Here is a 13,207-nt window from a genome sequence, read left to right on the forward strand (position 1 = left end):
GTGTACTTTTCCTCGTGGGTTCTGGGGCTATTACTTGTGCTTTATGGAAAATGGAACAACCCACAGGCTTCATTATTATCTCCTCAAACTCATTCATGTTGGTTCTGTCTAATTGACCCGTATTACTCTTATTCCACTTCCCATAGAACATTGCACCTAAAGATGCACTACATGCAGAACTTAATGGTAATGGCTGCACATACCACCCTATTCCTTTGCCGGCATGCTGTGGTAAATGGGCACATACCCAGCAGTTTGTTTTCTTTAGGATTGCATGTGTCATGTTCATTATCAGAAGTAAGGTGTTATTTCTAAAACCTTCCCTGTCTTTTTCTTCCATTGGGGGTAGGGTATAAGTGATCACCTGAACCGGGCTTTCACTAGTGGATATATTAATAATTGGTAAAAACATTTCTAATGGGTGTATTGCTTCTACCCACCATAATATTAGGGCTGTCGAAATTGGTACTACCACGCTCATAAAGCACATTATTATCGTTAGTGTCAGCATACAATTTGTTTTACCATGCGTTTTTCTTAAACTTATAGTCTTTATAACTGACTCATTCTCAGCGGTTGTAGTGCAGGAGGAGGCTGGAACCGGCCCCGGCATGTTTCTCGTCGTCCTTCTTCCTTATCACAGTTCGTTGTGGATATCTCTCTTCGTCGCGCTTGCTCTGATGTCTATAAGTTCAATGGAATTCTTACAATTCAGTTTTGCCTGTCCTTTTTAGCCTGGATTCGATTATTCGTTTTTAGGCGAGATCACTTGTCCCTTCTTATACTGCTCAGAGGACCTTTGATCAGTTATCGCCTCAGTATCATGTGCGCCGAGCTTGTCCGCTCTGGTTCCGGACACATGTACTGTTAATCAATTATCTCACTTGCCATAGTACCATGTGCGCCCAGCTTGTCCGTTCTGGTTCAGGACACATGTACTTTTTATGATCGCACCGAGGAGCCGCGAGTCTTGAATTGTCTGACTTGCACAATTCTCATGCTTCTCTCCTCTACACCCCTGGTTCCTTCTCCGTCCATGAGCTGAACCAGAAGTTGACATAAACACCAAACAAAAAAAAAAGAATGCGGATCACTTTGCCTTCCGAGGCCGCAGGTTGTATCGCCTTGCTCCTGGTATTGTATGATCCGTGAACAGTGCCGGTGCACTTTCAGATTTGGGCTTGAAGTCAGCCTGTGGCGCTACTGCAGGTGCTGGTGTGCGCCGCGCCAATGATGCAAATCCGTTTTTGGGCGTGCTGGCAAGTGCTGGTGGGCACCAAAGGGGTACACAATTTGGTTTTGCTGGTATTTGCAAGGCAGATTTCACGTCGGTCAGCAGTGATGTCGATTCTGCTGGGCAACGTTGGGGCACTTTTTGCCCTTCCCCCTTTTTGGCGATCGTCTCAGGCTTTGTTTTGAGTTTCACTTCATGTTTTGGCAGATCAGGTGGCTGCTCACTGGCAACAGTTTCTTTCGTTTCTGGGACCGCTGTCTCTTTTCGGTCAGCAGTGTCAGGCAAGACTTTCAGTTCAGTTGGAATCTTTTTGGCATGGGTGGCATGGATCCACGATTTCCTTCCATCCACCCGTATTGCCGTCTGCGTCGCCAAAAGTACTTGATGTGGCCCGCGCCACCTGGGTGCTAATGATGACTTTCTTTCAAAGTTTTTTAGCAGCACCCAGTCTCCTTGCTCCAGTGCGTGCCCCGGATCGGTATACCGTACGGGTAATGCCTCCTGCACCTGCTGATGAATCAAACGCAATTTCTGCATTAAAAGACCACAATAAGTACTAAGTGCAGGATGTTCTATCTCACTAAGCCGTTTTGGCTGAGGTGCGCACCAAACATTTGCCGGCCTCCCCATCACAATCTCGTACGGGGAGAGCCCAGTTTTAGCCTGTACAGACATACGTATGCATAATAGTGCTATTGGTAATGCATCCACCCAACTCAACTTGCTTCCCGCACAAATCTTGCTAATCTTTGATTTAAGAATCCCGTTGTGCCTCTCCACAAGACCGGCAGAACTCGGATGCCTTGAACTATGGAATCTCTTATCAATCTGAAGACCTGCACATATCTGTAACCCCACTGCACCCACAAAATGTGGTCCATTATCGGACCATAGGACACGGGGCAAGCCAAATCTAGAAAAATACTCCTTCAACATTACTTTTGCCGTAGTCATTGCTGTGCAATCTTTTAAACAATATGCCTCCACCCACTTACTGAATGCACAGATTACCACCAAGATGTATTTTAAGTTTTGGCACCTCTCCATCTCTATGAAATCAAAATGAACTACTTCAAACGGCATGGAGGGCGGGCCAAAACTGCCTGTTGGTGTCACTGTTCCCTTTCCTACATTGTGTTGTAAACACGTGATACAGTTCTGCACCAACCTCTCTGCATTCTTTTTTATGTTTACATTCTGCCATACTGTAGAAAGGTGCTGTATCATTTTCTTGGCACAGATGTGCGTAGGGCTGTGGGCCATTGTGACCATTGCAGTCACATATGAATTTGGCAACATCCAGTTTCTAGTTCCTTTGTCCACCCAACAACCCTCCAAATCCAACTCAGCAGATCCCTCTGCCCATCCCTGTATTTCATCGGCCGTAGCCTCGGCCTGCATTTCTTTGACGGTCGCAACTCCATCTTCTATCATACAGGGTACTTCCTGAACCGTCATCATCTTGGTATTCAAATCAGTGGCAGTTTGTTTTGCAAATCCTGTCTGCAAATGCGTTTCCCTCTCCTATTTTGCATGTTACTTTTTTATGTGCCTCGCATTTCGCTATTGCTAGGCGCTTTGGAAACGTGAGTGCAGACAGCAATCGTACAATCAAAGGGCCATGTTGAATTCTGGCACCATGTGATGTCAGAAACCCTCTCTCAGCCCAGAGTCGACCAAAGTTATGAACCACTCCAAACGCGTACTGACTATCAGTATATATATTCACATTCAAATTTTCAGAAATCTCGCAGGCTCTGGTTACTGCTATTATTTCCGCGGCTTGTGCTGAATTATAGGGGATTCTTTTACTTTCTACAACACTCTCTAGGGTAGTGATAGCGTATGTGGCAGTTGTCGTGCCATCTGGTAATTTAAAACACGAGCCGTCACAAAATAACTCTCCACCCGGCTCTTTCTGTGGAATATCACTTAAATCAACTCTCCCCTTGGTTTCTTCCTCAGTGACCATTAAGCAATCGTGGGGGGGGTGATTCATTCTTCCCAATTTCTTTTATGGTTAGTGGCATTAATTCTGCAGGATTCAATGCGCTACACCTCATAATTTGGATATGGGGCGCGAACAAGATATTCTCATATCTTGTCAATCTAGCAGAGGTGAGGTGTTGCGTCTGTGTCCTATTTAATAGAACGTCTATGGCATGTGGCACCATCAAAATTAAAGTGTGCCCTAATACCATCCCTTCCGTTTGTTTCACTGACGCAGCAGCCGCTGCGACAGATCGCAAACATCGTGGTAGTGCGCGCGCTACAGGGTCCAGCGCAGAAGAAAAATAGCCGCACGGCCTATTTCTTCCACCTTGTTCCTGTTTCAAAACCGCCAATGCACATCCTTCACTTTCACACACAAATAGTCTAAAAATGTTCTTCTAGTTCGGCGTACCCAAAACTGGAGCCGAGCATAATGCAGTTTTCAATCCATCAAATGATCTCTGACATTCCTCATCCCACTGCAAAGGCATAACCGCATCTTTTCTAGTCAAATTAACTAATGGTTTCACAATTAACGCAAAATTACCAATCCATTGTCGGCAATATGAAGCCATTCCTATTATGGCTCTGACTCCTTTTTGTGTCTTTGGTATAGGCATACAAGAAATACTTTCTATGCGTTCTGGCGTTAGTCTTCTCCCTCCTTTCGAAAGTAGGTAGCCCAAATAAGCCACCTCCTTTCGATTATACTGACATTCCTTCAAACTAGCTTTATGACCATGTGCCGCTAGGTGTGACAGTAGTAATACAGTGCTTTCTTTACAAATCTCCTCTGTCTGCAGCTAGCAATAAATCGTCTATGTATTGCAAAAGTACACAACCCACGGGTAATTCCAGCATGTCTAGCTGTTCTTTTAATGCTCTACTGTAAATACTTGGACTTTCCGTATAACCTTGCGGAATCCGCGTAAATGTAAATGATAATGTGAACGTGAACAAATATCGACTGTCCTTGTCCACTGGAATACTAAAGAATGCGTTTTTCAAATCTATTACACTAAAATATTCTGCTGAAACAGGTATCATTGTCAATATTGTAGTGACGTCTGGCACTAGAGGAAATTGCGGATCTACTACCTTATTCAATGCGCGTAGATCAATTATGAAACGGTAGGGTACCTCATTACCTCCTTTTTTATAAACTGGAAGAATCAGGCTGTTACATGTACTGCCTGTGATTTCCTCTATTACCCCTAATTTCACCAAATCGGTAACAATACTCTTCAATCCTTTCTCACCTTCAACCGAAATTTTGATTTGGAGTATTCGCAGTAGGGTAACACCTTCTTTTAAAATAATCTTTACTGGCTCTATCTTTAAACATCCCACATCGTTGTCATGCATTGCCCATATACAGGTTGGTACTTTACTTAGTTCCCCTGGTAACGCTTCGGACATGAATTCTGACACAGGGGCATTGTGTGGCCATATCGTTAGAAACATCCCGTCTGCCGTGCAATGTATAACAGAACCTAGTTTTTTCAACAAATTTAATCCCAACAAATTTTCTCGTCAATTTTCTTTTAGAAGGAAAGGACAATGTTCGGTAAATGGTCCTATGGTAACTGGGACTGGTTTGGACACTGGGTTTATGACTGGTGTACCTGCGAACCCCACGGAAATATTCTTTTGCCCTGACAGTGGTATATTCGGAACCAAGTGATGGTCTATTGAACACTTCTGTGCTCCTGTATCTACAAGAAAGCGGTGCTCCTCATTCCCGACTCTCATTTCTACGTAGTGTCCTCTCTGATTCACGGGAATAGACACTGGTTCCGACCCCTGTCCTGGGCTGTCCTATTGGGGAAATAACACATCGTCCGATGTATAATCATTACTATTACTGTAATAAGTGTTTGGCTGTGTATCGAAAACATTTCCACTCTTCCCTCTATTTCCCCCACTCTGATTTCCATATTGTTGATTTTGCTGTCCCTGACTCTGGTTTGGGGCATTTTGGTTTTGGCCTTGGTTTTGATTACCTCCGTTATTATGATGCTGCTGCATACTATTCCTATTTGGTCCATTCGCTCCTGGGTGTCCTCTATGCTGTCTCCTCTGACCAGACCCATTTCTATTCTGTAGATGCGGACATTGCGCTCGCCAATGTCCTTCCTCTTTACAATATGCACACTGATTCGACCCCACGGTTCCCCCATGCATATTCAAACTACTCCTCCTTGTGCGTTCCCTCGCCCTCTATTATGTCCTACTACTTGCTGCATTAATACCTGTGTTCTAATTAGACATTCCTTCAAGTCTGCCCCCACCTGTTTTGGCAACGATAATTTGTTCACCATCTCCTTCTGCCCCGGCGATGGTAACTGCTGCCGTTTATTATGCAACCCCTTTTTCCCCTTCCCAGGTCTCCTGATTTACCTACTGCTGTACCCCAGGTATAGTAAACATTTCAGCATAGTCATTATCTAATTCATCTTTTAGCTCAAAAAGTCTATACACATGTACTCTCACTTCTTCATCCCTCTCCCTACAGCGTGCTAATGCATTCACATCGAACAATCGCTGCGGTGGTAATTTCCCAATTAGCTGTTTCCATCTCTCCACCAAATATTCACCCATGCATTCCAACACTACCTGTCTTTCGTTGCTTCTACGAAAGTCATATATCGAAGTCAATGTTGCCGTCCCATCATTCCCGTCTATATACATCTCTGCCTGTTGCTGCAATTCCACCTTCCTTTCCTTGCTGATTGCGCTGCGGGTTACCCTCGTGCACTCCCGTTGGTCAGTCCCGCCTCTTGCCCCCGTGGTTTCAACTTCAACCCCGGGAGGAACGGACGGTACCGAGTCTGTGTCTAAGGCGGGAGGTGCAGATAGGACAATGGGAACAGCGAGGGTCTGTTATGGGCCTGGTTGGCTAGTAGGAAGTGTTACGTGCGCGGTCTGTGGCTGTGGGAGGGCTTGAGCTACCGGAGGGGGAGCTTGGGCTGCGGGTGGGGTCTGGGCAATAGCTACTGACGTATCTGGTCTTACTTCTGATCTTGGGCCTTGTTTCGTATGGATCAATATATTTTCTATCAATTCATCTGTCAAGTGTAATTCTCGTTGTGGGTATATCTTTTTTATATTCAACTGGTCACGCCTGCCTGCCCTTCTTAGACTCTCAGTCCACTCCTCCTCTTCTTTTTCTTCCGCTACCTCACCTTTTGATTTATGCCTGCGCGCATGCTTTGCTCTGCTTTTAAATCGGAGCATTGCTTCCTTTCTCCAGTCTTTAATAGTTTCAAATGCTGCAGGACGCGCTTTCTTTCTTATCAACACCCTTTCCAAGTTATCTATCCTCACCATCTCAAAACTACCATTAATCAGCCACTGATGGTCTAGTTGCTTTCTGGTTTGCCTATGCCAAGTCTCACAGAATATTATCGCACCCACTCCATACTTCACATACATCTCATAAGCCGGTGTTCCCCCAGGTGGTACAATTTGGCCATTTTCCAAAGATTGTCTACCACAGCGGAAAAACCCCACTAAGGTGGACAATACCCCAGGCATGTTTCAACCTTCCCCCTGGTTAATCAACCTTACCTAGGGCGTTTGATTTTGCAAAGTCAACTCTCAACCAATATCCGGATACTTTGAATTGGGGAATGACTCGCCTGATAAATCAAGTCGTCTGTATACTGACGCACCAAAGGACGTCGTGTCTGCGTTTCTTGGCTTCCGCCTCATTTCGGGTCCCTCGCTTCCTTCCTTGTTCTCTAGCCAGGCATGTCGATCAGGGATCAGATGTGTGCAGATCTGCAAAGGAGTCTCATCACTTTTACAGGGTGCCCCGAACACCTCTTGATCCCAGCTCGATCGTCCCGTCCTCGCCGTTCTCTGCCTTTCTCAATTACAACGTTACGTGAAGGAACAAGTGGGGAGGGTCCCTATTCGGGCGCCATCTTGAAAGGGGCCCCTAGGGCACCCTGATGTCTATGGAAACAAAGCGGGTCACCACACACGATAGAGACGCCAGATACGTGTATCTCTAGACCTCGAGGGACGCAAGAGATTGAATTACGTACATCAGTTACATATATACAAAATGCATATCAAACAATCAGCTATGACATGTTTAACACCCCTCTTTATTGGGTTTCTTTGAACTTGGTGTGATGATGGACATCTCCGACCACTATGACACCTTCAAACATCTATTCTAGTAACAATTTGCAATTTGTGAGTGCGTAGGCATCTTTCTGTTATTCAATAGAACACAGCGCTTCTGTTCTTGGAAGCGAACTACATACGGGGGGGGAGTTGCATTCCGGACCTTGCTATCTATCAGGTGCTATTCGCGTCCTGGGAGCCGACATGCTCTTAGCGGGCTCAGCAAAGGGAGGCCGTTAGAAAAGCATAATTCAAGCCTTTAGCTGTATTATTCTAACATATTCTACCATATAACGAGTCTGGCTGGCAGCTGTGAAATTATTAAATGCCCTGCAGCTCTGCTTCAAAGCTACATTAAGGAGGGAGCCGGGCATTCTTCCTGGCGCTGCCTACGTTTGTGTTTCAGCGAACTCTTGTTATCCTCTCGGCCCAGCGGCCTTGTCCTTTTCACATACAGACAACAATGTTCCACAGTCGAGCAGTGTAAGCGGAAAATATACTGCGAAGCAATAGGAACAGAAAGCAATGAGCAATGGTTGGAAAACAAAATGGCGATTCTTGTTACATCAAAATGGCGATTCATTGGCAAACTCGAAAACCTATATTCTGTCGTATCGTGCATGAGACGGTTGGTCCACGGCCACCAAAATGCGTTTGCGGTCTCAAATTAGAGGTGCCGTATTTCTAGACTGACACCTTTGTCTCCTTACCTCCGTGACTCCATCTCTTCCTCGCCCTCTCACCTTCGCTGGCTACCTCTACACTTGCAGCTAAAATTCTACTTTCTCTGCCTTGTCTTCAAATCCCTCCATGGTCTTGCTCCTCCTTATCTCTCCTCCCTTCTCTCCTTCTTCTCCCCCTCCCGCTCCCTTCGCTCCGCTGACCATTTCCTTCTCACTGTTCCTCCTTCCCGCTGCGCTTCCTCCCGTTTCCGCTCATTCCAACTCCTTGCACCTCTGCATTGGAACTCGCTCCCTCTTACAATCCGCTCTACCACGACCTTCACCTCATTTCGCACTTCCCTTAAATCCCTCCTCCTCCATTATCCTCCTTGAAAACTTCCCCTCTGCCCTCTCCACTTACCCTCCACCCCCCCCTTTTTTCATTCATCTGTTTCCTCTCTCCCCTCTCCTCCTCCTCTCTTCCCCTTCCATTTTCCCTCGCCCTGTCCATCTCCTACTCCCCCCACCTCTTCCCTCTTCTCTTTCCACCCCCCTCATTTAATTGCTCTTTGCACTGTTTTGTTGAATGATTCAAGATGTAAATTTTGCTCCCATTGTTAAGTGTTGCTGTTATTTTGTATTTTGTTGTTCCATTGTACAGTGCCTTGATGTAAAGCGCTCTATAAATAAATAAATCAATCAATCAACATACCTGACTTTCCACGAATCGGGGGTGGTACTGCGTACGTAACCCTTTCATGCCGAACAAAGGTTCAGTCAGAATTCCACCTCAACGAGCCTTTGGTGTTGCCTCTTTCCTTCCCAAAACCTTTGTCGCCGGCGGACAGGGCCTTGCATTCGGTGGACATTGCTCGTGCGTTGACGTTCTACGTGACGCACAAATAGTTTTCGGAAGACTTCTCAATTGTTTGCGAACTTTGGTCCTATGAACCTTGGAAAGGCTTCCTTTTCAAGGTGGCTCTCAGGCTGCATAATGCATTGCTATTGATTGGCGAACCGACCGCTGCTGGGCTGACCGAGAGCCCACTCCACCAGCAACAACGGCTTTCCTTTCTAATCTGCCCCTGCTGGACATCTGCAGGGCTGCTACGTGGAGGTCCAAGCACACCTTCACGAAGTTCTACTGTGTTGACAGGGATTCCAGGGAGTCCAGAGTCGGCCAAGCAGTACTACGCAACCTGTTTGTTTGAGGGAAGTCTGTTCCAGGTGTAAGTGTTAACTGCTTCTGTTGAGCCTTGCCACCTCCCGTGATTGTGTAATTTGTAGCATGTGCAGCCAGGCCAGACCATATGCTGGAGAAGGTTAAAGTTACGTACCTGTAACTATTGTTCTCCAGCATGAGTCTGGCATGGATTCACATGCAAACCCTCCCTCTGGCCCCTCTGCGGTTCTTTTTGGTCATACTGCCACTTTACGTGCTTACCAAATCTGAAGATGGCTGCTTGAGGCGGGGCTTAGGGAGAGGACTGTCATTGGATGGGGGCAGTATGACCCAGAGGGAAAGTGATTGGTTTAGAGGAAAAATTCTGTTTTAAAGTGAAAGTGAAACACTTTTTTTTCTTTTACCGAGGATTCCCAGCCTGACGACACAGAATTTTCATGAGCATGCGAATCCATGCCAGACCCATGCTGGAGAACAATAGTTACAGGTTAGTAACTCAAACCTTCTCCTAACCTTGTCTTTTATTCATTGCTTTTTAGCACCTTGCTCCCTTTCTCCACTCCATCCTTAATGTAATCTTCCTCTCTTTTTGATATCCCACCTCATTGTCCCTCTGGACCCCCACCAATATGCCTCTCATGACGACTTTCTTTTTTACACGCAATGCTTTCTTTTTCTTCTTTCTGCTTATCTTTTTTCCTTTGGCATATTTGTACCTCTACATCTTCTTTCTTATTTATTGTGCCATGTACATATAATGGTCTTTAATTGACTGGCCTTTTCCTGATTTAGGGCTGTGGGCAAAAGCAGTTGCGATGAATCGGGAGATAAAACCGAGAAGACAACAAAACTAAGTGTCCCAAACTGGGAGACTGTCTCTCCCACTACGGAATCTGAACCTGATTGTGGGACACTACAGCTGTTGGCGGTAAGCATTAAGGAGGAGATCCTGCCAAAGTGTTGCTGCTGCAACTGCTTGTTTCATATGTCATGAATGAATCAGTGCTTGAAAGAGAAGTGTTACACATTGCTTTCTCGCTAGAATCACTTTTGTTCGATGTATGCAGTGGGCATAATACTGTTGGTGGTAGCCTGCTTCTAATCAATCTCAGTGTTTGTAAATAAGGGAACAAAGCCCTAGGCCTAGAACATAATGTATTTGGGGTCACACAGCTTTGTCAACTAGTCTACCTGTGATTAGAAATTGTATTTCCTGGCTCCGAAATGTGCAATCTACCAAGACTACATCTGCGGCCATAATAAGATCTGAATTACGCCATCTAAGGTTAGCATCCCTGGACCAACTACCTTCACTACACATTTTTTCTTCTTTTCTTTGTGCTTACTTTCACTAGATGAACGCTTGTCTCAAAACAAGACCTCATACAAACAAGCACATAACCGTGCCATCTGCTTATAGGCATATTCTGCCCTTGTAGGATTTCCCATTGGACATCAAAATCCTTTTCCATCTTGTTTCCTTTAACTTTCAATAAAATGTGAAGCATTATCTATTCTTCTGTTAAGATGGCATCCATTTTTGTATTGAAATATACTTATTTGACTTCATAATAACCTGCAGTATTCGAAATGTTGTAGATTGGTCTTTGTTTAATCAGAGCACAGTAATCACATATACATTGAGATAACAGAGAATTTAGGATCATCCCCTTGCTTACATGTAGGAATCTGAAGCGTCCTTTCCTACTAAGCTTCTCAGATGTCACCGCAATGTTTTCACCGCACAAAGAATGCTCTGTATAATCTTATCTAAAGTTTGCTTCCCGGTGAGAATGACTGCAATCTTCAACGCTTGCCTATGCTTCTTCTCCTGCCACACACCTGGGTTGAAATATGCAATCTCATCATTGTCTCCATATGTGCTTCATTTTCTCCTAATATACTTTACCACAAATCTTTAGTCTCATCTTTTAGATTTAAATATAGATCTTCATTAATACAACCACAACAGCAGACACTACAGTGCCAAATATGTACTTGTACCCATTTTCTTCCCTGAATCCGAAACGAAGATTGGTATTGTCCACAAAACAACACATTAAACCAGTGTTTTAGTGAATATTTACAAAACTGCACTCAGAAGAGTTATGCAATTAAGCAAGGACTAATAGGAACCGCAGGCAACGTTCATGAGACACAAAGAAGGAAACCTTGGGAATGGTCGATAGCTGGGAAAAATAGGCGAGGTAGACCGGGCCCATGCAGCACCCCTAAAGGAAGCGCTTCAGCTGGAAAATAGTTTAATGCTGCTCAATCAGATCAAGAGCAAACACCATATATCACTGCCAACTGACAGCCCTAAGTGCGACCCCCGGAAACAAACCCACTGACCTTGACTGCAGGGTATTGATAATCTCTGCGTAACACAGCAGGTCATCAGGCAGAGTTGCCATAGTGAAAGGGGAAACTCTGACGCGGACCTCTGAAACCTCAGATGACACTTGGTATCGGATCAAGGGTCTTAGGGAACCCCAACAGTTCTCTGGGAGGCAATGGTGGGTCAATTCCGAAGGGCGGGAGGCCAGAGGACTCAAATAGGTACTTTGACTCGCCTCAGGAACTTTTATTGTTCCCAAGTTTTTGGGAAAGGTTTGATAAGAGGGTGGGGGGTCAAATATGCAGAAGGGGAGGGACGGATCCAGACCAATGAGCACAGAGCACATAAGTGGACAAGGGGAGAAGAGATTAGGTTCTACTAGAGGCGAAAACATGAGGATGCCCTAAGTTTTGAGGGGACTGGGATGGCAAAGGCAGCAGCCAGGGTTGAGAAGACTTAAATTCATATTAGTTACGTTTAATATAAGGGGTTTCAATTACCTGTTAAAAAGAAAGTGGAGCATTACCTCCAAAGGGAAAAGCTTGACATAATATTACAAGAAACCTATATACAAAAATGAGACAAACGTAGACTAAAGTTGAGGGAATACCCCCACATCAGGGGGAGTTGTCATTGCTCAAACACCTGGGCACACAAGGAAACGGGCGGTGGGGGCGCAATATCTATTAGTTAAAATTCAATTAGGTCATTTAGCACTCACATTAGCAGCTGCGTATGCTCCCAGTTCCGGAGAGGACAGCTTCATGAGATCAGTGCTCTCTAGCTTAGAGGCGTTCGCAAATGGGGAAACCATATGAATGGGGGACTTCAATATGGCCTAGGATCTACAGAGAGATGGGAATGCCAGGATATATCACAGGCAGGTGGTGCCGTCCAATGCCTTAAAACAGAAAATGGAACATCTAACCCCCGGGGATACATGGAGTACACTACAGGGGGACTTGAAGGGCTACACCTTTTATTGACAAGTGCATCGATCATTCACACGTATCGCCTACGCCTGGGTCTCTACGACATTGATGGGAAGGGTGGAAGGAGTGGACCTCTACCAGTAAGATTAAACCTACCCACAGGACGGAGTGGACTCTGGAAATGGACATTCCCAGTGGAGCTCCTTAAAGACCAGGTCATAATAGGAAACATTGGAGATAAGATTAGGACTAAAGCAATGTCTCCCACAATCGAAGAAGCCAAAGTAGTCCTCTTCCCGAAGCCGGAAAAAGACCCGACCCAATGTGGCTCCTACCAACCCATAGCAGTGATAAATATCGATGCTAAGTTATATATACCAAAATACTGGCAAACGGAATCGATGAGATCCCGCCGACCTCATAAACCCAGACCAATAATAAGAAGGGAATTCCAGACCTCTTTCTCTCGCTTGACGCAAAGAAAGCGCATGATCGAGTGGAATGTTCCTTCTTAATCCAAACAATGGAACAAATGGGCTTTGGCACACGGTTTATGCAGATGGTGAGGGCTAACTACATATCACTGATGATTCGACTGCTAATAATTGGACAACTGTCTCAAAGTATAGCTATACGAAGGGGAACCAAGCAGGGGTGTCCGCTCTCCCCATTGTTATTCGCAATCTATCTAGAGTCTTTTTTTTTTTTTACTCTGATTAGAACAACAGA

General features: G+C 45.2%; 1 protein-coding gene across 4 annotated transcripts in view; it reads left to right on the top strand.

Annotated features, from left to right (window-relative positions):
- Nucleotides 1–13,207, top strand: part of GRAMD1C (GRAM domain containing 1C) — a 2,017,351-nt gene that overhangs the window by 1,338,587 nt on the left and 665,557 nt on the right. For all 4 annotated transcript variants that reach the window (XM_069635887.1, XM_069635884.1, XM_069635886.1 and 1 more), the window contains one exon: nt 10,001–10,136. In XM_069635887.1, coding sequence (XP_069491988.1) covers nt 10,001–10,136 — 136 coding nt within the window. The remainder of the gene's footprint in view (nt 1–10,000; nt 10,137–13,207) is intronic.

The sequence above is a fragment of the Ambystoma mexicanum genome, chromosome 7p (genome assembly GCF_040938575.1).
Source record: "Ambystoma mexicanum isolate Mex_15411 chromosome 7p, UKY_AmexF1_1, whole genome shotgun sequence".
NCBI classification, from domain to species: domain Eukaryota; kingdom Metazoa; phylum Chordata; class Amphibia; order Caudata; family Ambystomatidae; genus Ambystoma; species Ambystoma mexicanum.